Genomic DNA, 24802 nt, shown 5'->3' with positions numbered 1-24802 from the left:
GGGTCTTGATAAGTTGAAGAGACGGGCCTCAAACTTGCAATCCTCCCGCCTCAGTCTCCCAAGTAGCTGGGATGGCAGGCATGTGCCACCACACCAGGCTTTTTCTGGATGTTTGGAACAGGAAGGGATGCGCAGATGGGGGTGACGGGCTGGTTTCCAGTCCCTGGGTTTCATGACTTGGTATCTGACCCTCTAGGGAGACAGACCTCATCTTCCTTCTTTCCCCACTTGAAGGGACAGCTGCAGAGCTACAGAGGTAAGAAGCCAGGGAGGCATGGTCTGGGCCCATCCTAAGAGATCTGGGCTCAGGCAGTTGAGGGGAAGGTGGCCAAGGGAGTCTAGAAAGAGTTAGAATATGGAGATTCTAACTTTGTGCTTCTGCTGCACTGAAGAATGAGTTACTGATTAGACTTGGAAAGGATTTTAACTTCCTCTAGCAAACCTGGGCCACATCTGGCCCCTGTGCAGAGAGAGTGTCCCCAAAATCTGGGTGAGTCAGACCCTCAGGAAGGACATGAAGATACTATTAACCTGGCACTCCTAGGTGCTGAACGTTCTGGGGAAACTCTTACAACGGAAAAAAGAGGAGAGAGCAGTCACCTACATCTTAGAATCACCATGGGAAATAAATGAGAAAAAGTGTTTAAGTGCTTGGGACGCTGCGGGCACACAGTTGGTGCTTACGTGCTGACTGCTCCAGGTGTGCACAGGTGAAGAAAGGGCAGCAGCTTCCTCCCAAAAACACCCCTACTGAGCTCCCCAAACTCTTCCCTGGCTGAGATGAAGAGAGCAGTGGCATTATAAGTCCTCGAGCAAGTTCTGTCCCTGCTCCGGGCCTCAGTTTCCTCACCTGCACCGTGACCGTCTCAAGCTGGGATGCCCAAGATGGCAGCCACCAGCCACCTGTGGCAATTTACATTTAGATTAAGTGGAATTAAGGAAAATGAAACTGTGAGCCCATCAGTCCCATTTGACACACTTCAAAACCCCAGTTGCCCTGGGTGGCTAGTGGCTCCCGTGGCACGATGGCACGGTCACACCTCCATTGTCACTGTTAGAACAATCTAGAAGGCTTTGAAACCTGGCTCATCATGTCCTAGCTTCCCTGCAGCCCCCAGCCCTCCCCGGGTGCAGCAGCAGAGAGTCCGGAAGCACCGTGGTCCCCACATCCGGGAACCACTTACACACAGCCCAGGCCCCCTGCCTCCTGGACCACAGACGTGTGTCTATGACAGAGATCACCATGTTCTGGACACTAGCAGCTTCTGCTTATGAAGCTTCATCCTGTGTCTCTGCCGGACATGTGAACATATGCTGTCTCATTCAGTCCTTTGAGAGCTCCTGTATAACAGACTGTCACCCCACCATAAGAGAAAACCTGGGCTCCCATGGGTGAAGTGACTTGCCCGAGGCCACACACGACACTTGAATAAAGCTTTCCTTTGACCTCAAACCTTCTGCTTCTGCCGCTGTGCAGAGTCAGACCCTTAGCATGGTCCAGCGACTGTCCTTGTGCCTCACTCAAGGAGGGCAGTGCTGCAGGGTCCCCAGCCCCCGGAAGCCGGGAGGGAAAGGCTTAGTCTGCTAGGCTCTGGGCTCCAAATCCCCAAGCAATGTGTGATTGGTTCTTTCCAGAACTTCAGACCTACAGGAAAAAGACCGCCAGAGGAAAGAGACCGAGGACAGAAGGCTGGCTCTCAGGTACCTCAGTGGGATCTGCAGCCTTAAGGAGAAGGTGGTGTTAGGGAGTAACTGTCCTTCCTGGCCAGGGAGTGGGGGCGGGGGTGCTTGAATCAGGAGCGTCTCTCCTAAGAGCAGCAACGGCTATAACTGAAAGTGCCTTTGCTGTATGCTGGGTGCCATGCTCAGGAACCTCTGCCCATCACGCGGGGCGAACCTTGGAAGCTCTAGGAAGCACGTATCATTGTTCCCATCCAAGGGAGAAGGAAACTGAGTCTCAGACAGGTGCAGTTCCTTGCCCAAGATCCTTCAGTCACTAAGAGGTGTGCACACCCCACATCTGGAGTCAGAGCTGGAGGGGACGTGGTTCCTTTCCTGAGGCCCTCTGTCCCCTTCCCCAGGCTCCAGAAATGTCAGCTCAGGGTCCATAATGTGGAGGTCTTCATAGCCCTGCTCCTGGAAGGCCCGCCTCTGGAGGAAGTGGAGTGAGTGTCTGGGAAGCCCAGGGCGAGAGCCAGGGGGAGGCTGGGGAGAGGGGACAGGGCTGCCTTTGGGCGGAGGGTGCAGGGGAGGGGCCAGCTGCCTCCCGAGGAACCTCAGGCATCAGATCATCGCACAGATACCACTATGTAGCACTTGCCCTGCTGGGTGCCCGGCGAGGGGCTTCTCTCTGCCTATCTGTTTTAATCCTCTCATCGCAATGATGAAAACCCTGTCACCACCCACGTTTGGTAGAGGAGGAAATGAACCCGCAGAGAGGGAGAGTTTTCTCAAGGTCACATGGAGAGGGAGCGTCCAGGAGCGGGTGCAAGCCAGACGGTCTGGCTCCGGGTCTCACCCCCATAAACCCTGCCGGCTCTGTCGCTGAGACCTGCAGAATGGAGCTGCCCACTGCACCCGGGAGAAGCCACGCCCCTCAGGCCAGAGGGGCTCCTGGTGGGGGGGCTGATGAGGGCAGGGCTTGCGGGGGTCCTGCCATGTGACTAGGAGAGACGCCCTGAAAGGACAGTCCCAGGACATCTTCGGGTGGGCACAAAGGTGGATTGATGGGATTCCGTGGTGTGTTTGAGGACAAACGGACAAGGCGAGGGCTTGTTTGGTGATCAGTTCTTGCTCCAGACCTTTCCCATGGGGAGAACCCAGGCAGGATTAGAAGGTATGGAGCACTTGTACCCACCCTGTCGTCAGGAGCCTGCCCCTGCCCTGGGATCTCACCTGCAGCAACCCCAGTCACCCAGAGAAGACTCTCCAGCTCCCTCGCCCTGCCCCATAGCCAGGCCATCCTGGGCCAACTTCAAGGCTCTCAAGACCATCCCCCTTCCTCCAGCCTCTTCATCCAGCTTCCTGGCCCAAACCTCCTCCCCTCTCACCTGGTGACCCCAGCAGTTCCCAACGGGCTTCCCTGCTTCCACCTAGGCCACCTCTTCCTGGCAGGGTGTCTGTGTCTCACTGCTGCCTCCCCTCACTGCCTCCGGCTGCTCAAGATGACACACAAATCCTAAAATCCCGTGGGTCCCAAACCCTGCCCCAGCCCCCAAGCTTCACCTTATCCTGCTGCTCTCGCTCAATCTCCCATCCATCCGGTCACGCTGGCTCCTTTCAGGTGTTCACAGATACTGTGCCACAGGGCCTTTGAAAGTTCTGTTTCAACTACCAGGAAACTCCACCCCCATCTCTCCCCTACCCCTTACCTATTGAATTCCTTCTGGCTTTTCCAACAAGCAGTCCAAACCCCAGGAAACCTTTCCTGATTTACATTCTAGGTCAGATGTGCCTGTAATCAAGAACTGTACCACAAAAAGCAATTCCGTAGGTTGCACAAAGGAATGGCTGCTGATAGGGCCTTGAAGTCAGGCTGCCTGGGTTCAAATCCAGGTCCACCCTCGGGCAAGTGCGTTAACCATGCGGTGCCGCAGTTTACTCATCAGTGAAGAAGAGATGGAGATAATAATGGTGCCTCTTCAGAGGACTGTTGTGAAGATGAACTGTGTCGAAGGTTGCAGAAGCCCCAGGCTACAGCCGGGCATGCAGGATGTGACCTGTCCCTTCCAGCTAGTGTTCAAATCCATTTGGAGCAGAGATGCTTTGCCTGGAGTCAGTGAGGGTCTGTGAGAGTGCGGGGGGCTCAGGGGGCTCCCGCCTCACAGTGCAGGGCAGCGGGCCCCTCTGTTTCAGCCTCTCAGGGAATCAGCTGGAAGACGAAGGCTGCCGGCTCCTGACTGAGGCTGCTTCCCAGCTGCACATCACCAGGAAGCTGGAGTGAGTTGCCACCCACCCCTGGGTGACAGGAGGGCCCTGGAGAGCCACAGAAGGTCCCCCCACCCCTGGTCCCTGTGCCACCGTCAGCAGCAATGGTGCTGATGTGCCCACCATGGTTGGACGGTGCCTGGCCTGGCCTCTGCCCTGGGCCACTGTCTCCACCCCAGCTGCTCAACCCTTCGCGCTTGGAGAGCGCGCTCACGGTCATCAGTGGCTGGTGTACCCGTTTGTCCTTTCAGCAGCACCAGATTGGGGGGCAAAGGGGTTCCACTGGAGCAGAACTGAGGCTTTGGGTGGACGGGTGCCGGGGTGTCGGGTTAAGCAGGAGGTGGTGTGTTCGTTCGGGGTAGTTTGGGGGTGCAGGGGTGAGGTGCTGGTGCTGAGATGAGAAGGAGGGGACTGGGCTGCCGGGTTGCGGGGGTGGGGCAGGGCGGCGTGTGGCTGGGGCGCGGTGGGGTGTTAGGATCATGTGCAGCTTGGGGTGAGGCATTGTTGGGGGGTAAAAGCGGTTGGCTTTCACCCAAGGCCTAGGCTTGGCTCTGTCACCTCGTAGCTTTGTGACACTGGGAAAGTCAAGGAGTGTCTCTGGGCTGCAGTTTCTCCATTTGTAAGATGGGATCCGTGAGATTGAGATCACGAGCATACCCAGAGCCTGGCGCACCGGTGCTCCAAAGGTGCCTGCTTTACAGAGCAGGAGACTGGGTTCAGAGACCTGGGAGCACGGAGCCCGTTCTTCAGCTTGGGCTGGAGAACTTCGTTCTCTGAAGCAGGGGAGGCCTTGCATGCTTGGCTCACCTGCCTGGGCCAGAATCCTTTGAGGGCCCCTAGTTAGGATCTGAGAGTGACAGCCAGCTGCTCCTGAGTCGTGCGGGCGGGCTGGGGCCCTCTGGGGCTGAGGACCTTGGTGCTGCTAATGGCTGCCTCTGCGTCTCCACAGCCTCAGCGACAGTGGGCTCTCCGTGGACGGCGTGTCCTGTGTGCTGAGCACCCTGAGCACGTGCCAGACGCTGGAAACGCTGCATATCAGGTGGGAGCTCCCCGCCAGCCTCCTTGCCTGCTCCCCCTCGCCCAAGGCTGGCCTGTGGTGCTAAGCCCTTGCAATTCTTCCTGGCCCCAGGCCACAAGGGTCCCTGGAACATGCTGCTGGTGCCCCTCAGACCCTCTTACAGCAGGCGCAGCGACATCCAGTTTCTGTCTGCTCACAGCCTGTGTCTCCTCAGTGCTGTCGCCCAAGGCTGGTGGAAGCCGGGGCGCCTGGGAGGTTATGTCCCCATCCCCACCAGGGGTGGCCAGTGGCAGAGGCAGCCCCTTGTCTCTAGTCCCTTGTAACTTTGTCATGTCCTTGGTGGCCCAGAGCTTCCCCTGGGACCAGGCTGGGGGCCTGCCCCATTAGCCTCCCTCAGTCCCTTACCAGCCTCTCCTGAGAGCAAGCTCCTAACAACACATGCACCAGTGGCCAAGTGACATGGGGCCCCCTGCTTCCCAGGCCCAGGCTCCGTTTCTAGGGAACCCCGCCCAACCTTATTTCGACAGTCTCACCGTCTAGTCTGGGGAGCGGAGGACAGGCGCAAGCCAGAGTCAACGCAGTGCCAGCGCCCAGGGAGACTCATGTGAGGCTCTCAACTGAGCACAGCAGCCCCTGCCTGCACACCCTCGAAGAGGAGAGGGGACCCCGACTCCCCCAGTGGAGGGTCAGGAACCCTGGTGTACTCTATATGATGGCAGTAAAGGGTCTCCAATTTTAGTATATGTGCTGCCAAAGCGAGCACCGTAAAGGGTCTCCAAATGGTACTCCACCCACTTCCGGGAGCTTACACTGAAGATCATCATCATCATGAAACCAGGTGTGGTGACATACTCCTCGAATCCCAGCCACTCGGGAGGCTGAGGCAGGAGGATCACAAGTTCAAAGCCAGCCTCAGCAATTTAGCAAGGCCTTGTCTCAAAATAAAAAATTAAAAGGGCTGGTTGTGCAGGCACTTTTAGCTGCAGGGATGTTCTCCCCAGTATTGGCTCTAATAGGAAAAAATGGGAGTAACTTACCTGATTAATAGTGGGATATTAGTCAAATAAAACAAGTTACCTGCAAGGAAAAGAGCTCAATGGAATCATGAAAAAAAAAATGACAACATAGATGTGGTTTTAATATGAAGGGAGGACTGTGGGGTGTTAAAGAAACATGAAATTTTTAATTCATGATCTTTATGATAAAGTTTTCAAACGCACTCAAGGGTAGAAAGAATGGTGCAATCTGTTCCCATGAGTAATGATTATTCATAATTATTGAATGGTTATTCGATAATTATTCATAATTACAATTGGTCATCTCTCCCTTAAAAACAAACAAACAAAACAAAACAAAACAAAAACCAGCCAGGTGTGGTGGTGCACACCTATAATCCCAACTACTCAGGAGACTGAGGCAGGAGGGTCACAAGTTTGAGGCCAGCCTCAGCAACTCAACAAGGCCCTGAGCAACTTAGTGAGACCCTGTCCCAAAATTTAAAACATTTTAAAAAGAACTGAGGATGTAGCTCAGTGATAAAGCACATGGGAACAATGCCCAGTTGTCCAGGCACATATGCCTATTATCCCAGTAACTTGGGAGACGGAGGCAGGAGGATCACAAGTTCAAGGCCAGTCTGAGCAACTTGGTAAAACCCTACCTCAAAATAAAATAAAAAGGACTGGGGATGTAGTTCAGTGGTAGGGCACCCTTGGGTTTGATCCTCAGTACCCACCTCCTAAAAAAAAAAAAAAGAAAAAAAAAAGAAAGAAAAAAGGAAGAAAGAGAAAGAGGAAGAGGAAGAGAGGAGGAGAGAGAAAGAGGGGGGAGAGAGAATTTGTGATTCCCATTTTCGCAAGAAAAAATTAATTGCATTTAAAAAGCAAAAGATTTGAAGGACCCAATCCTAAAAGTTAACGAGGATCATTGAGATATCCTCCAGGGACAAGGGGCAGCACCCTCAGCCCAGAGTGCTCTGAGCACAGGAGGAACACCGACTGGCATAGGAGGAGGATTTCACTGAGGTCTGAGCCAGAGAGAAGGCAGAATTTCATTTTTCTTTCAGTCTTGCCTGGAAACTGGCAGAGGAAGGCAGAGGAAGTGGTTCAGCTGGAGCTGGGGATCTTCCTAGAGGCCCCTCCAGAAGCCTCACCTCTCCCTCCCCAACCCCTCTCCTCTCTCCACAGCCTGCTGCACAGAACTGCGGTCCTCACGTTTACCCAAGAGCCCAAAGAGCAGGAGGGGACCCGGGAGAGGTAGGCCGCAACGTCCCCACAGCCCCGTCTGGTCAGGGCCACCCACCCCTCCCTGACCTCCCAGCAGATGGCAGGGAAAACCTCAACTAATGCACAAAGGGACAGGAAGTGAGCAAGCCTGGCAGGGGTGCAGCTCTCGAGGGGGAAGTTCAAAGGACAGACCGCCTCCCCATTTCTCGGTGCTTGAAGAGAGCCCTGAGATGCAGGATGTGGACACACACTGGGGCGAGACTGGGGTAGCCCGGGAACCATGCTCAGGAGTCTGAGTCCCTTGGACGTCCACCCAGAGGACGGTCTGGCCTGTAGCTCTGATGCTGGTCAGAACTTCTGGCTCTCCGTGGCATGAGGCCCTGTTAGTGCATGTCCTCCTCCTGGGTTGCCCCAGCCTCGCACCTGAGCAGACTCAGCGCTTCCTCCTTGTGTCCACCACGGTCTCTTGTGCAGCGTCTGAGCTTTGAAGGCTTGGTCAGAGCAGGTACTACCATCCATGATGTCACCGATGAGGATGACGAGATTAATGGTAATAGCAGTCGAGGTTGATGGAGCATTTACCATGTATGCAGCAAGCTCTGAGCTAAGACGATTCACGGGTGCCATATTATCAAGGGATTTGTCCCAGGCTACACCCCAGGCCACATCCCAGGCCAAACTGGATCCCAAGTCTCACTGACTCCAGGCCCAGTCTAGAGACTGAACCGTGGACACAATGCAGCTGGGGAGGGACTTTGAAGACAATGGGTGAGATGTTTGCTTATCTGACCTTGGTGTGTGTCCCTCCAGGGCTGCATTTCTTGACAGCCTCATGTCCCCTCTGTCGTGTGAGCCACCCCTGGGCTCCCGATGGATCAGGTATGCGACGACCTCCAGGACCCTGTGGTTCTAGCCTCCCTCTTCCTCTGCCCGAGGCCTGTCCCAAACCTCAAGCTCCAGTCCCCCATGCTCCCCAGAGGACCTGTGGCCTGGCTCCCCTACTTCTTACCCCACTGCGTAGCCCACCCAGACAGGGCTCAGGAGGCAGCCCCCTCGGCCCCCTTCCACTGCCCAGGAACCGGCTCCCCAGCCCTCCGAGACCCAGCAAATGAAGACTGGAACTCCGGCGGGGGAGGAGGGAGCACTGGGCCCCTCCTATCCGGATCCTGGGCCTCAGCCTGCGCAGGGTCCCTCCAGCGCTCTTCTTGGCTTCTCTCGTTCTGCCTGACCAGCTCTCCTCTTGTCTGTCTGTCTCATTCCTGCATCTTTCGTAGTCTTTCTTCCCCCACCACCCTTGGTCTTCTTGTCTGTGACCTGTCTTCCCCTGTCCCTCTGTCTCTGTCCCTGTCCGTGTGTGACGTCTTATGGATATGCGGTGCGCAGGGGGTGTGCGGTGGTCCCCTGGCCTGTCTGTCTGGGTATGAGATGCGTTCGGGTCTCTCCTCTCCTGCAAGCCTCGTTCTGTGGGCGTGGCTCCGTGGGCGTGGCTCCGTGGGCGTGGGGCGGGGCTGTGGCCTCCGTCCAAGGCGGGCGTGCAGGGCTGTGATCTCCCCGCTGCAGGCTGACGCACTGTGGCTTCCAGACCAAGCACCTGGAGCAGCTCTGCAAGGCGCTGGGAGGAAACCGCCACCTGGGTCACCTCGAGTGAGTCCGAGGGTGGGAGTGTTGGCGTGGCCTTGTTCCTTCCCTGAAGTTAGGAGCCCGTCAGAGAATCCGATCAAAGCTGTGGCCCCTTCTTTCCAAACACACGTCCCCCACATTCAGTGCCCTCTGAAACCCACCTCTGGGCCCCCCAGGAGTCCATGAACCTCTGGAGAGAACCTGGGGGAGACCCCAGCTGCCCCGTGTGAGATCTTCTGGGACCTGGCCTGGCAGCCCAGGCTGTGCCCCAACTTCAGGAGAAGCCAGTGACAGGGCAGAGGACCCATGCCAGCACCTGCCCACCCCCACTAACCGTTCCTCTCCCTTCCCCTCCAGCTTCTCAGGCAACTCCCTGGGAGATGAAGGGGTGACCCTGCTGGCCCAGCTGCTCCCTGGGCTGGGCCCCCTGCAGTCCTTGAAGTAAGTAGCCAGCTAGGCAGAGCCTCTGGGGATGTTCCTCTGCAGGTTGGGGTGGGATCATCCTGTGTCACTCACCCGCCCTCCTGGGGTTACAGTAAACTTAAAATCAGAAAATGCCTGTGAGTTCCCAGACCCAGTCGCCAATACAGAATAGGTGCTCATTTAAGGACCGTTGCTGCTTCCGCTTTGATTAGGCAACAGCTTCTTTCACGAGGAGATTGGCCTCAGGACTTGGCAGTCCAGCTTCCGACTCAAGGTTCCACTTCCCAGACCCAAATCTGTGGCTCTGCGTGATTTCCTGGGAGGGCAGGCATGGGTAGGGTGAGGGCCGGGGGGCTCTTGGGAAGTACAGAGGAAGCTGGGGAAGTGTTAGGTGATAAACGGCTGGACCACTTCTGGCCCTGAAGCAGCCAGGGACTGTTTGGGGGACTTGGGCTGGGTAGGAAGAGAGCATTTATGTCAGAGAGGGCACTCAAGTGGGGTGACCAGGGCTCTCGAGTACCTGGTGGAGACAGGGAGCTGTTCACTGTGGGAAGGAGCCCTGGAGGTCAGGATCCCCAAACTTTGCTTGTAGCAAATCAAAGTTCCTGGACCCTGAAAGGCCCCAGGCATTCTTGGCTCCTACAGCCCCCTCCTCCAAAGTGAGAGGACAGGTTCTGGGGTCCAGGTTGACTTTGCTACTATTTACTGTGTGACCTTGGGTGGGTTGCCTCACCTCTCTGAACTCCGGGTTCCCAGTCAGCAAACACATGAACTGTAGGCATGAGCACTGTTTGTCCAACCTCTGGAGTGCGTGCTGCGGTCTGGGTGCCCTTCTGGCTCAGAGGCGTGTCTTGGGACATGCTTGGCAAGGAAAGGAGGTTGCTGCTGATCCTGCTGGGGCCTGCACCTGGGCAGGAAGGGAGGCCTCAGCTTTGCAGGCAAATGACACGCAGATTGAGCCTGCAGAGCCCATCCCTGTGTGACCTTCTAGCACAGGGCCTGAGTGGCCAGAGCCCGGGAGGGCCCCACTCACCCTGCTGGGGTCCTCATGCCTGAGGACTGGGAAGTTCAATGGCAAATGAAAGGCCCCGCGACGGGGACAGAGGGACAACGAAAGAAAGGAAGAGCCTGGTCCCCACGGTTCATTTTGCACTGGGTGCCCCTCATTCGCCGGGGGGAGGCTGAGCCCCATTCTGGTCAAAGAGCACTGCTTAGGTGGGTCACAGACCGAGGGAAGCACCAGGTTCCAACCTGGGCTCTGTCACCAGCACGTCTTGTCACTCCAGTCCAGACTGACCTCTGCCTGGCCGCTGCCCCCCTTTCTATCAGTGAAGTCGGGGGTGGACCTCCGAGCACCTGGGGCTGGGTGGGTTCCATTATCTGAACCCAGGGGCAACACCCCAGCCCCCTGTCCTGTGCTCTGACCAAAGAAGGTGTGTCTGAGCCCTGGGTGGCCTCCGTCATTGTCACCCCTGTGATCTGCAGCCTCAGTGAGAATGGCATATCCCTGAGTGCCGTGTCCAGTTTGTCCCAGTGCCTGTCTACTCTGCAGTGGGCCTCCCGCCTGGATGTCAGGTGAGTGGCCGCTCTGCCCCTAGCCCTGTGTCACCCCTCGTCCCACAGGCGTCAGCTCCCAACTGGGTTCCTCATCTGTCGTGTCACCGCCCTCATCCTCAGAGCCTCCATGGGCCCAGGTCCAGTGAGCGGGTTAGGTGTCCAGTTGGTGGAGGGACGGAGTGAGGGATGGAGGACAGACAGATGGATGGATAGATGGATGGATGGAGGGCTGCATGGATGGAGGGATGGATGGATGGAGGAAGGGAGGGATGGAGGCAGGGAGGGAGGGCTGGATGGACAGATGGATAGACAAATGGATGGAGGGATGGGACCAATGAAGGGAGGGATGGACAGATGGATGAGTGAATGGGTAGACAGATGGACAGATGGATGAATGGATGGACAGATGGGTGGATGGAGGGATGGATGATGGACGGATGGAGGGATGAATAGGGTCCCAGAAGCACCCAAGTTTCCCAAATTCACTGTGGGACAAAGTCCACCAGCCCACCCTCACCCCCTCCCCCAGTTGTTCTCAGGGACTTACAAGAACACTGGGGGCTTCGTGGTGGCCATTAGGAACCCAGGGACCCGAGGCCTCTGGAGCTGATGAGACCACAGAAGGGAAGACACCAGCCAGAGCGGCAGCCCCATCCCTCAGTGCAGAGCTCCCGGGGTCAGCGAGGAGCCTCACCCCCAGCACCCCTAGGAGCGGGAGGTGTGTGGCAGATGGGCCAGGCTCCGTCGCCTCCCAGTTTCGCATCTCTGGGCAGGTCCTTGAGCTTGTCCACACCTCACCTGTAAAATGAAACTGGGAACCTTCACGGTTTTACTGTGAGAATCCTGTAAGATGGCCATGTGCTCCCACGTGACCTACCGGTTGCTGGACTCACTGAGGAAGCAGGCTGTCCCCCAGCCCTCCTTTACCTGGCTGGCCTGGCCTCTGGGAGCCGGGAAGGAGGTCCTCTGCCCTTTCTCAGACAGCTGCCTCCTCTTTGCTTCCAGCTTGGAGAGCCAGCAGATCCTCCTGCAGGGTGACAGGAGAGGCAGGTGAGGAGGGGGTGTTCCAGGGATCGGGTGGGCTCCCCTCTTGCTCTGATCCCCATTTCCCCCAGGGGTCCCCACCCCCAGACCCATGCTGATCACTCAGCCTGAGTAAGCCTCCCGGCCAGGTGCGCTGGAGTTCACCTGCTTCTGAGTTCTCCACCCGGGTCCTGGAGGAGGGCGGTGCACTCCTGGGAGGGCCTGACCACCACCAGAGCTGAGCCGCTACCTGTGACGCTGCCGTGTGGCAGCGACGGGGGCAGCTGTTGCTGGTCTCAGGACTTCTGCCGACTGGGTTTCTGAGAACCGTTAGTGCTCTTGAAAACACTTTCCACCTCTTGGGGGTCAACCCGGACGGTTTGAGCACTTTGCAGGTGTCCGAGGCTGCCCCCTAGTGGAGACGGGCGTCCTGGGCTCTGCTGGGAAGGGGCCAGCCGGGCAGTGACATCACAGCTTGCCAGCCGGGCGGGAGAAGCATCGCCCTGTCAGGTGGGCTGTCTGAAGGGGCAGCCATGTCAGCTGGCCTTGCTTCCCTAGCTAGGGTCTCTGTTTCTGGGGAACCTCTGGGGGCACATGGAGGCAGAAATCACATGAACTGCGAAGTCCATGAGCAGAGCGGGCGGGACTCTGTCCTGGCTCCCTGCACCTTCTGTGCTGCCCCCAGGCAGGTGTCGGAAGCCTGCTCTTCTCACCCGGGTTTCCCTGCCCTGGGCCTCAGTGTCCCGGTCTGTACACTGAGAGGCTGGACCAGGGCCCAGTGGCTGATTGCCTGTGGGACTCCCTGCAGCCCTGACTTCCCGGGTGTGGGGGTCCAATCTGGCTGCACCGAACTTTCCTTTCAGAGAGGCATCGATGGGTGGCTCTTCTCCAGAGTGCCCGGTCGGAGCCCAGTCCCTGGGGTTTGGTGAGCGCAGCATCCGCAGGAGCTTCTGGTACTGTCTCCCACTTCTTGTTTTGGGGGTAACCACAATGGGAGAGGGGGTTAGGGAGTGGGTAGGGCCAAGCTGGGAATTGGGAAAGAGGAGGAGAAAGAGTCTGAGAGAAGGTAACAGGGGCAGGGCGGCTTGGACCCTTAGAGACCAGACTGCACACTTCTCTGAAGAGGACAGGGCAGCCCAGCCCTCCAGGGAAGTCCAGTCCCCAGTGCCTGGGGTCGCCGTCTGCTTTGGGGACAGCTATTTACAGAAAGGGGCTACCTCTCTCCCCAAAGAAACTACCATGTACAAGAAAGGTGGGCTTGGAAAGAAAGGCAGAAGGCTTTTGCTGGAGCCTGGGAGTTCAGAGGCTTCCCATCTCGGTCCCCAGGGACTGAGATCCCAGCTGAGACTCAGCGTCCTTCCCTAACAGAGATACCTAAGCTGAAGCCCCAACAGAGTTACTGAGAGGAGAGAGCGAGGGGTGCCCCAGGCAGGAGGGACGGAAGAAGGAACGCCTGGCTCTCAGGAAGTCTTTCCCTGTGGCTGGAGTGTAGAGGACAGCGAGGCTGTGGGAAAGGCATTCGCTCTTGGTCTGATGGTAATAGGGAGCCACAGAGGGTTTTAAGCAAGTGGAGAGGCCTGGTCAGATTTGCAGTGTTGAAAGATGAGACACTTTAAGGTGGGGAGGAAGTCTAGGAGGCAAAAGGAGAATCCAGAGGGTGTTAGATGGTGCGGCTGAGTGAGGACGCTGGCCCAGGCTCAGGCAGGGCAGTGGAGGGACGGAGGGATGTGGGCCGGGCAGCTGGGCAATCAGAGGCCTTGGTTGTCCTGGTGGTGGAGCAGGAGTCTGTGGGGGTGGGGACCCCTGGCAGAGGAGGGAGGAAGAAGCCTGCAGCCCGCAGCTGGGGAGGAGGACAGGGACCCAGGCTGGACAGGGCCCTGGGCCCTCTGATCCCCTGCCCTGCCCTCTGACCCTTGTCAGCCTCAAGGAGTGTCAGCTGGAGCCTCTGAGCCTCATCAGCCTCTGCGCCACTCTGGAGCAGTGTCCAGGGCCCCTGGAAGTCCAGTAAGTGGCAAGACGCAGCCCCAGAGGGTGCCATGCGACCGGGGTGGGGGTTCCCATTTAGGAGTCTCTCCCAGTCCCTCCCTGCCAGACCCTGCTGGCCCTCACCCACGGGAGGTCCCTGGCCTGTTGATAGGAGCTGGTTGTCCTTAGCAGCCCCCAGCCCCTCCCACTGGGACCTACCATCTGGACCTTCAGCTCCACACCACTCACCCAGGACACCTGGGAGCCCGTCTGTCCCCACCCAGGTACCCATGTGGGCCCACCTATTGGATGAAAACTGTCACCTCTAAAAACCTTTCCTCGGTGTTTGAGTCAGCTTTTTCGCTGCTGTGACTAAATGATCTGACCTGCACAACTGTAGAGGAGGGAAGGTGTGTTTGGGGGCTCACGGCTTCAGGGGTCTTAGTCCGTAGAAGGCCGGCTCCATTCCTCGGGGCTCAAGGGGAGGCTGAACATCATGGCAGAGGAGTGTGGCAGAGGGAAGCAGCTCACATCAGGAAGCAGAGGAAGAGAGAGACTCCACTCAACAGATACAAATATACACCCAAAGCCTTGCCCAATCCCACCTCCTCCAGCCACACCCACCACTTCAGGCCCCACTCAGTTAATCCCCATCAGGGATGAGTTTGCTGACTACGTTAAGACTCTCCATCATTTCTCCTCTGCACCTTCTTGCATGGTCTCACACGTGAGCTTTTGGGGGACATCTTACCTCCAAACCATAACACTCAGGGTACCACACCCCTAGGACTACCCCCTCCCTGACCTGGAACACCCAGGTCTGTGAGTGAGGACTGGACTTGCACCCAGGAATCTTGCTGAGCCACCTACAAGCCTGGTGACTTTAGGCAAATGACTTTAACTCCCTGGGCCTCGGCTTCCTCACCTGCAAAGCCGGCGGCCAGCGATGGTTGTCCTTGTCGCAGTATTACGATAATCACCTTGAAGTAAGGGACTCAAGACTGTCTGCCTCGCCCACACCACCCCTTTCTCTGACCAAATCCACGTTGCCGCTTGTCCACGACACCATCTCCTCCACGCCCATTTGCATATTCCATTTTACCCAGAACTGAGTATCCAGTTACTGAACTGCTTGGGGACCAGACGTGTCTGGGATTTGGGACTTTTCCAGATTTGGGGATATTTATGCAGAGACATAAGGAGATATCTTGGGGACGAGACCAAAGTCAAACACGAGATTCATTAACGTTTCACATGCACCTGTGCCCATACCCTGGAGGTGATTCTAGACGTCGTTAGCAGGCCTGCGCTTTTGACTGCAGCCTCACGTGAGGTCAGATGTGGACTTTTCTACCCGTGGCATCATGTCAGTTAGCATTCAAAGAGCTTCCAATTTTGGAGCATTTTCGGATTAGGGGTGCTCACCTGCACCTGCAGTCCTGGGCCAGGACTTCCTTGCCGTGTCTTGCTTTTGGCTTCATCTCAGATGCCCTCCCAGCCTTTCCAATGAGATGATCCATGTTGACTACCTGGCGTTAGTCCGTCCCAGACCCCTCTCTGTTCAGACACGTACAGGTACTGAGGCAGGGGATTACTTCATTTGACAGACAGGGATCTTACCTTGCAGGAAAGATCTCTCTGCAACTAGCTTTTAACTAACTTACAACATGGTTTTCCCTGAAGATCAAGACCTGTGAATCTAATTCTATTTATTTATTCTGTGCCAGAGATAAAACCATGGCCTCACACATGCTAGGCAAGTGCTCCCCACTGAGCCGCATCCCCAGCCACCAGCTCATTTTTTAACAAGCTCTTTTAGAACAGTTTCAGATTTTTTTTTTTAAAGTACTAGCAATCGAACTCAGGGCACTCGATCACTGAGCCGCATCCCCAGCCCTATTTTGTATTTGATAGGTGACCACTAACTCAACTTCAGCTCTTTTACTAATGCCTGTTCTTGCTCAGACCCAGGATCCCATTCGGGACCCCATATTGCATTGAGACACCAAGCTCCTAGCCTCCTCTGGTCCCTGGCAGTTTCCTGTCCTGGCAGTTTTGAAGCAGACTGGTCAGCTACTTTGTGAAAGGACATCTGGTTGAAGTTTGTCTGTTTTTCTCATAGTTCACCTGGGCTTGGGGGAAGAATGTCACAAAGGCAAATGCCCTTCTCAGCACACCCTCTCAGGGCCGGTGCCCTCGACTTCCTGCTGTTAATGTTGAACTTGATCAACTGGCCAAGGTTGTGTTAGTCAGATTCCCCGCTGCAAAGTCGCATTTCAATTTAAACAGCATTTTTATTGTGGAGACTTTGATGCATGTATGAAAATGCAAAGAATAGTGTCAAGGACACTTAGGTGGCCTCCACCTACCTCAGCAAACCCACACACTCAGAGTGTGTGTGTGTGTGTGTGTGTGTGTGTGTGTGTGTGTGTTTGGTACTGGGGGGTGAAACCAGGGGCGCTTAACCACTGAGCCACATCCCCAGCGCTCTTTGCTTTGTTTTTTATTTAACAGCACCTCCTTCAGTTACTTAGGGCCTCCCCGAGTTGCTGAGACTGGCTTTGAACTCGTATCCTCCTGCCTCAGCCTCCTGAGCCGCTGGGATTACAGGCGTGCGCCGCTGCACCCGGCTCATATTTTGAATCAGTTCCCAGTTACCTTATGTGCGCATCTGTAGAGATTTCAGCATGCATAGCTTTGTTTTTAACATAACCACAAAACCATTATCAGACCTCAATATCAACAGTGATTCCTTAAAATTGTCAAACATCCCATTGATGTCCAGTTGCTCCCAATCGTCTCTTTTCAGAGCGTTTGTGTTTCTGTGTCTTTTGACACTGACCCTCTGCGGCGTGGCCGTGCTGCGGGCTGCTCCGCCGGCCCCTCTAGAGCTCAGACTCCACCCAGGCTGCTTGCAGGCTGTTTTCTGCGCTGCAAGGACTCTTAGGTTATTTACCATTCAGGCATCAACTGTCTAGCATGCCCAGGACCAGGCTCTGGGGGACATGGGCCTTGCCCACCAGGAGTCCCCATCTGCAGTGAGACCACTGGGACAACAGGGGAGGAGGCAGGAGAACACACAGCCCAAAGGCTTCTGGGGACAGCAAGTGGCTCCGGGCCCCATTGAGGGCTAGGTGTAAATCCCAGGGTGCTCGGAGGGAGCGGAGGTCCACGGGCTTCTCCCGAGTGCAGTGGGTTCTGCTGGATCATCTGGGTGAGCGAAGAGCTGGAAGGTGGGTTTTGACGGGCTGGCTTCTAAGATGGCCTCAGGTGATGACCCCACTGGTCCATTTAGGTAGAGGAAGGAGCCCGCTGGAAGTCCACAGTGCACGGCAGCGTATTAAAGGCTCGAGGAGTCCTGCTGCAGAGGTGGTTGAATTTGGCCCCTCCCAGGATTTTCAGATCTGTGCAAGCTTCCAGCCCCAGGGCTCACTCGAGGACCCAGCGTGGTGGGGGAATGTGTCAAGCAACCCTGGTTCAGTCCCATCTCCAGAAGGTCCTGGCTGGGAGGCCATACTCCCTGCTTTTCTGGAAGCTTCCCCCTCCTCATTTGGATGCTCTCTTTTGTAGATTATCCTGCAAGAACCTGAGCGACCAGAGCCTGGAGACCTTGCTGTACTGCTTGCCCCGGCTCCCCCAGCTGCGCCTGCTGCAGTAAGACAACCGTTTCTGCTTCCCATCACTCAAGGGCCTTGCGTTACAAAGCCGTCTCCTCTCCCTCCTCCCTCCTTCCCTTGGGCAGGTTCACAGCTGGGGATGCAAATCTGCTCCCAGTGTTATCCTAACTCTCTGTCGACCTGGGGCAGGGGAGCTATTTGTCCCCTGCAGGGTCTCAGTTTCCTCATCTGACAAATGGGTCTAATATTCCCCAGCCCTTCCCCAAGGCTGGGGTTCAAACAAGCCAGTTGCTCCAAAAGCAAGGAATGGAACAGCGTAGTCAAGAAGCTACCATCTCCAACTCCTGAAAGGGCCTGAGCAGATGCAGGCCACGCATGTGTCACGCCCCGCTGTGTAAAGGTCACGTCTAACTCCGTCAAAGGGGAGCAATTGAAGCAGCCTCTCCCAAAGTATTTAAAACTCTATTTTCTAATTTCAGCTGAGACTGGTTAGAATTTTAAAAGGATTTACTTTAAATATTCTTCCAGCAGAGGGGAAGACAGCTGCCATTGAGATGGAAAAATACAACAGGAAATTAAATCATAATATTAATAACAGCACCCTGACTCCTAAGGCCGGGGGTCTGGGATGCCCAGGACAGCTCCCATCTGGGGTCTTGCTTATCTTCCAGTCCTATAGGGACAAGGAAGTCATGGCACCAGCCCGGAGGTCCACAGCTGCACAACAGCTGGGGCCAATCCATGGCCCCTCTGTGGTCCCACCTGCCCGGACAGAATGGGTCAGGAAGGGCTTTTTAAATCACATATCAGGTTAACATGAACAGGTGGGAATCCTCAGCCCAGACAGGGGCTTTTCTTTGCCTAAGTCACACAGCATCTGTCCCAGTTCCTCATCTGTCTTTGGCCAGCCTGCCTCTTACCAGGGCTTAAACTGTGTTTTGCTCAACTCACAGTGTTTGTGCATCTGCTGTGAGCCAAGCACCAACTGAGTCACAGCTAAGAAAATAAAGAAAATGATCAGGTCGTTGATTCTTGGAGCTCAGGGAGCTGAGCCATCTGTAAATTGAAATCAAATAAGACAAGTGCAGCCAGTGATAAGGTATTTTTTCCTGATGGCAAATGAGTGACTGAAGAACTGAGTTAGAAGAAGGCAGAAGTGACAGGGAACATCTCTGAGGGGGGATGCTGAGCTGCAGCTCCAAAGAGGAGAGGGAACCAGCCTTGTTAAGAAGAGCAAGGAACTGCATTCTAGACAGAGGGAACAGCATGTGTGAAGCCCTGAGGCACGACAGAGTCAAGATAGAGCCCAGCGAGGTCAGCGCACAGTGGCCATTGGGAGAATGCTAGGAGAGAGATGGGGTTTATAGAGGGCTGAGGGGGCCCCCAAGGGCAAGGTGGACCGCACACTTTCTCTAAGGCAGTGGTTTAGAGCTGACCTGATTCTGCCCTCTTGGGAGACACTGGGCAGTGGAGATATTGAGTTTGTCGTGCCTAGGGGTGGGAAGTGGCGCTCTGGCCTCTGAGGAATAAAGCTCTCGATGCTGGTAAACATGCCACGGGGCACAGGACAGTCCCCACCACAAAGAAGTATTGAGCTTAGATGTCAGTAGTGTTCATGTAAAGAAGCTCCCCTCCAAGGGCCTGAAGCTGCTCCCTCTGTAAGGACTCACCTGTGCAGTCTGTGCTGTGGGCACGAACAACAGCCTTACAATAACAGTACACGTGGGCAGCATGCCAGGCGCGGGCCTGCTGGGCGTAAGGAACCCCCATACGCCAGAAAGGAAACTAGACCATGACTGGGTCTCCTTTCCAAATAAGGAAGCCGAGGCTTGGAGAGGTTAAGTAACTGATTCAAGGTCACACAGCAAATCCAAGCCTGCTTGCCTCCGAGCCCCTCTCAAGTCCCTGCCTCCCTCCCTGCTGTCCCGCAGGGCCCCCGGCCCTCCACTCCCCTCTTCCCCTGCCCTCCGCCTTCTCCGGTTTCTTGTCCGTGATCTTGCTTCTGCTCCCATCCTTCTCAGGCTGAGCCAGACAGGGCTGTCCCCAAGAAGCCCCTTGCTGCTAGCCGACGTCTTCAGCCAGTGCCCACGGGTTCATAAGGTGGATCTCAGGTGAGCATCGTCCTGCAACGACCAGGACTGGGCTTAGAGGGTTGGTGGGTATGAGGGGCAGGGTGAAGGTGGTGGGAAGCATGTCACGGGCTGTGCTCTGGAGGAGGACGCCTGTCCCCTGGGAGCTCCCTGTGGCCACGGTGGCTGAGCCAGGTGCTGTCTGCTCCAGGTCCCTGTCTCACGCAGCGCTGCACTTCAGACCTGGCGAGGAGAAGGGAGGCGTGTGCTGTGGGTAAGTCCCTCGAACCACGTGCCAGCACCCCGTGGGCTTTGGGGACAGGTAGACTGGCTCTCAGATGGTCACACCAGAGTGCAGACTGGAAGGATCCTGCAGGGAGACTTTTTCACCCAACACGAAGAAGTGGAGGTCCAGAGAGAGCTGGGATCGTCCCAAGGGAAACAAGGAGTCTGCTCGCTGGGCAGATCGTGGGGGCTGTGCTGCTGGTGGGGCGTACCCGCCTGCTCCCTGCTGTCCAAGCCTGGCCCCACCTCCTTGTCCATCTCCTGAGCTGTCAAATGACCATCAGAGCCTGCACCCTGGGCAAGCAGCTTAGCTCCTGACCCTCAGAGTCTGCAGCTGCAGAAGGGAGCCACCGTGCTGCGGGATTTCGCCAAGCTGCATGAAGCAGTGCCCAGGGCAGCCGCCTCCATAGACTCGAGGGTCCTTCCCCTGCTGAGCCCAGCCCAGGCTCCGTGGGTGCCTCACGGGGGAGAGGGAAGAGGGTGTCGAACTGGAAGCAGAACCCTGGAGCAAGAGAGCAACCCCCAAATGCAGAGATGATATTTCTGGTACCTATTCGATGTCACCAGCTCTCCTGTGAGACTGGAACCCGTCTGTTATGGTTGTCCATCTCCTGAGCTGTCAAATGACCATCAGGAACAGCTCATATTTGCTGAGCACCTGCCAGGCACAGTCACTGGAGCCCTTGGGTGAAGGCCCTGGCCCCAGTAGACCAGGCTCTGCCACATCTCCCAATATGCCCATCAAAAAGATGGACAGCGGTGAAGGGCAGGAAAGGAATTTGAACCAGCGTGGGCATGCTGGGAAGAACAGATATAGGGGTACAGTGACCAGAGATCTGTCTTCAAGGGACTGCCAGGAACTTTGAGGTTTTACAGAACAGGGGAGCTGGGGCAGTGGCTGGGGTTCACACAGCTGGCGGAGCTGGTCACCCTGGTCAGGCCAGTTTCTGGTTGGTCATCCAGAGCAAGGTAGCTCTGGAGATGTCCTTGTCGCTTGAGGGCCAATCCAGCTCCCATGCGATGATTTCTCCTGCTTCCAGGGCGGCCTCGGTTACTGGTGTGAGGTAATTGCTCCCATAGAGCAGGGTGATCTCATTATGGGGGGTGGCAATCTGCCCATGAGGCTCTGCTTTTCCTGGAATCCAAGGTGACTACAGATTTAGGACAATGACTGGAGATTTCTAGGTGCCACTCCAAGGGTCTGGCAGTTGAATGTCCCTGCAAACCTTGAAAATACTTCACTCTTATCTCACTGTCCTCAGCCTTGAAGGGGATGGGACAGGTATGTGAATGTAGGGCTAGAAAACCCGTGTCATGCTCCTTGAGTGATTGACATGCTCATGTGCAGAGGTGAGCAGGGACCTGGCCCAAAGTTTAACAAAAGAGACAGACACAAAATGAAGCAGAGATGTCTTTATTATTCCTTGGGCTCCTGCAGGCGCAATGGAGAGTCAGTGCTTTTAGCAAAAGCAGTTTCTAATTCTCTGTTACTGAACCATTTTAAGAACCTCGTGGATATTCACTCTTGGCAGCTGCCAGCTGTGGTCACAGAGCAGTAAGGGACAGGGTCCAAGCCACGCATGTGCTCCTAGCTCAGGGGCAGGCAGCTTTTCCTGCAAAGGGTTAGGAAGTGAAGAACCGGCGGGGGCGCGCAGCTTGGTGGTAGAGCCCTGCCCAGCCTGCAGAGGCCCTGGGTTTGATCTCCAGCAACACAACTGGGGTGCCAGGTGGAACCTGGGTGGCAGTGGGAGCAGGGGGTGCTGGATGTTGTCAGAAGATCCAGGGTGGAGCTGGGAAGCCTCGCCGGGACCAGCCAGGATGGAAGGGATCCGCCGCTGAATGCCTGGCCCCCTCGTGACGCCTGCCTCGCCCCACAGGTTTAGGAGCTGCGGCCTGAGCCTGGAGCACGTGGAGCCCCTGTGCTGCTTGCTGAGCAAGTGCGGAGACCTCAGCCAGCTGGAGTGCGTTGGCGGAGGGGGCGGAGCTCGCCTGGGGCTGGGGGTGCCGGCGTGGGCGGGGCCGTGTGGGCGGGGTCGCTCGTGCACCCACCTGCGCCTCCCGGGACGCGCTGTCAGGAGGGGCGTGAGATTCCGGGTCACGTCCCTAAGGCGTCCCTGGACATGTCTCTCGCCCCTGCCCAATCCCGACGTGGTGCCCGGGAGCCCTTCAGAGGGGGACTCGACTGGGCCCTGAGCCTGCGCCTGTTGCCCCAGCTGGTTGCACTGGTGCAGAGACGGTGGCTAAAGCCACGCAAGGCCACAGGAAGGGGAAGAGGAAGGGTGGCGGAGGTTTCCCACGGTGCCAGGTGGAGAGAAGCAACCCGCTGGGTCCCTGCGTTCCCGGGGACCCTCGTTTGGAGATGGTGGCTCCTGACACGGGCCAAGGGTGGGGAAACGGGGATTGGCTTTTCTCTAACTCCCCGGACTCCTGGAGGTGCAGGCCCCGGCAGGGCCACCAGACACGGGGCAGCCTGGGACGGGTGTGCTGGGACTGGGCAGGGGTGTGCTGGGACTGGGCAGGGGTGCAGTGGGGACGTGGGAGTCGCTGGCTATTCCCGTGAGGGACCGCTGTGCTGAGCGGTGACAATGCCGGTGCTGGCGCCGGGGACGGTGTGGTGATGTTGGGTAGCAGGGACGGTGGACACAGTAGCCTGGGACCGCGGGGAGCAGGCAGAGCCTCGTGCGGCACGAGGACCACCCTGACCTCTCTGACCTCCGGCAGCCTCTCGGCAAACCTGCTGGGCGATGACGGTCTCAGATGCCTCCTGGAACACCTGCCGCAGGTGCCCCTCTCGGGGTCGCTTGAGTAAGTGGGGCAGCCTCAGGACAGCGGGAGGCGGACTCTCCCGGCCAAGGCTGAAGGGGCCTCTGCAGGGGGCGAGGCTGGGGAACCCCGGAGGACCAGGACGGGAAGGAAAGGGGTCCTTCTGTGGGACACAGATCCAGAGGGGTGGCCGCAGGAGGAAGAGGGTCCCCAGGAAGTCACCCGCGCTCCTGCCCCGCCTCCTCGGTGACTTGACAACCAGAGCCCGCGCTGACCTGTTGCTAGGCAACCGAGCCCTGCGCTCTGGGAGCCCGTCCCTGCCCCAGCGGGCGGGCGCTGCCCATGGGGCTTCACAGCCCCCTCCTGGGCGCAGGGGCAGCGGCCAGGGGGTGCAGCTCCCAGGGACTCCGCCTGTGTGGGGAGGTCCCGCCTGGTCCTCTCGCCTTAGCCTCGTTCCTCTCCTAGCCTGAGTCACAACGGCGTCTCCCGGGAAGGTGTGCTGCAGCTGCTGGAGACCCTGCCCGCCCGCCCGCCGGTCCGCGAGGCCTCCGTGAAGTAAGGCCAGGCCCGCACCCGGCGACGGGGACGCAGGACCCCGCACTGGGCAGCCTTCCCTCTGTGTCACTCGCCCGGCCTCTTTCTGGACAGGGGATCATAGTTTCCCACCCCTGATGCCCAGGTGCAGGGGGTTCCTGGGGTCAGGGAAGGCTCCCCGTCCATCCCAAGGAGGACCATCTCCTCTGGTCAGCCAGGGCCCTTCCGCCTGTGGCTTCTCCAGCTGGTCCCTGTGGGCGTGCCCCTTGCCTCTGTGTCCCTGTGTGCGCGGTTGCCTAGGATGCTAACTCAGGTGGCCCTGTGCTTCCCGTCCTCCTCTCTCTGCAGCCTGGGCTCCACGCAGGACTTCTGGATTCACTTCTCCAAGCAGGAGGAGACCAAGCAGACGACACTTAGGTAATCCCTGGTGGGGGTCATGGGGGCGGGAGAGAGAAGGGGAAGGGGAGGCTGGCCTGTGGCGGCCTCCAGGCCTCTTCCACGGGGCCTCTCCCCCTCAGTCTGCTGCAAGCTCTCTGCCTGGGTTTGCTCCCGTACATCTGCCCCGGGTGCCCCACACCTCCTGACTCAGGCAGGGCCTTTACATTGTCCTGAACCATGTAGCCACACCCTAACTGTGAGTCTTGAGGTTTCTTGGGGTTGAGATTCTGAAGTCATCTGAGAATACAACCCAGTCTGGCCACTTCCCAGCTGTGTGAGCCTGGACAAGTTACTGAACCTCTCTGTTTTCAGTTCCTCATCTGTACATTAGGGATTGTAGGACAACCTGCCCCTCAGGGTTATTGTATCAAATGAGTCAATGTGTATAAAGTGTTTGGAAAGACCTGGCTCCCTGGAGAGGGGATCAGCTCTGATGATGATCCCTGGGGCCCTGGGCTGTCTCTCTCAGCCTCACCATCTTGTCCTTGGGCTCTAAACATGACCTCCAAACTGGTCCCCTGGCCTCTGGCCTGGCCTCCTCCAATCCATTCACCCCACAGTACCCAGGGAGACCTTCACAACACACACACACACACACACACACACACACACACACAGAGCCATGCCACTCTGCTGCTTTAGACTCCACAGTGGCTCCCCATTGCCCCCAGGATAAAGTTCAGATTCCTCGGCCTGATCGCCTTCCTCAGTCTGAGCACCTCCCACCATGCTCTACCCCACCCCCGGCACCCACCCACACACTCACACACACACACACACACACACACTGCAGCCACAGGGCCTTTGCTCTGTCCGTGAGCACACCCTGCCACTGCTCACCCTGGGCCCTCCGTCTGCCAGTCTTCCCTGCTGCTACTGAGAGAAAATTCTCAGAACCCCTGAAGACCAGCTTGAACGCCCGCCCTCCTGGAAGCCTCCGGCGATATTGAGCGGTCCTGTCCCATCAGAGCGATGGCCCTGGGCCTGCCCGCTCCAGCCGAGGGTCCCTGAGAGCGCATCCCGGCCGCCTTCCTCCAGCCGGGGCCTCTGACCAAGCGGGGAGGGTGCAGTCAGGCAGCTGGTGTCCTGGTCAGGCCGTCCCGTGAGGCAGCCCTGGGCACCGGGGGCTGGCACAGGTCCAGGGTTCCACAAGGGACGTACTCTAACACCTTCTTGGGGGCGGGAGTCCCCCATAAAGAGACCGGAAGGTCCCAAAGCAGAAGCTGCCTCTAGCCTCCCACGGGCCCTGGCCCAGGCCTCTGGCCTCAGTGGGGGCTCCCCTGGCAGGTCCTGGGAGGACGGGGCGGGAGCAGAGCCCGCGGCCCCCGCAGGCCCACC

General features: G+C 57.3%; 1 protein-coding gene across 1 annotated transcript in view; it reads left to right on the top strand.

Annotated features, from left to right (window-relative positions):
- The window catches only part of Nlrc5 (NLR family CARD domain containing 5), an 85962-nt gene that overhangs the window by 43687 nt on the left and 17473 nt on the right, over nt 1-24802 (top strand). The window contains exons 11-30 of the mRNA XM_047528434.1: nt 197-256; nt 1636-1701; nt 2082-2165; nt 3856-3939; nt 4877-4966; nt 7132-7200; nt 7981-8049; nt 8731-8814; nt 9148-9231; nt 10699-10788; nt 11776-11820; nt 12657-12746; nt 13714-13797; nt 17329-17412; nt 19397-19486; nt 19656-19718; nt 21607-21690; nt 22451-22534; nt 22958-23047; nt 23375-23443. Of these exons, the coding sequence (XP_047384390.1) occupies nt 197-256; nt 1636-1701; nt 2082-2165; nt 3856-3939; nt 4877-4966; nt 7132-7200; nt 7981-8049; nt 8731-8814; nt 9148-9231; nt 10699-10788; nt 11776-11820; nt 12657-12746; nt 13714-13797; nt 17329-17412; nt 19397-19486; nt 19656-19718; nt 21607-21690; nt 22451-22534; nt 22958-23047; nt 23375-23443 (1563 nt within the window). The remainder of the gene's footprint in view (nt 1-196; nt 257-1635; nt 1702-2081; nt 2166-3855; nt 3940-4876; nt 4967-7131; nt 7201-7980; nt 8050-8730; nt 8815-9147; nt 9232-10698; nt 10789-11775; nt 11821-12656; nt 12747-13713; nt 13798-17328; nt 17413-19396; nt 19487-19655; nt 19719-21606; nt 21691-22450; nt 22535-22957; nt 23048-23374; nt 23444-24802) is intronic.

This window comes from Sciurus carolinensis, chromosome 16 (assembly GCF_902686445.1).
Source record: "Sciurus carolinensis chromosome 16, mSciCar1.2, whole genome shotgun sequence".
Lineage (NCBI taxonomy): Eukaryota > Metazoa > Chordata > Mammalia > Rodentia > Sciuridae > Sciurus > Sciurus carolinensis.
Note: the sequence above shows the minus strand (reverse complement) of the source record. Positions and strands in the feature narration are given on the sequence as shown.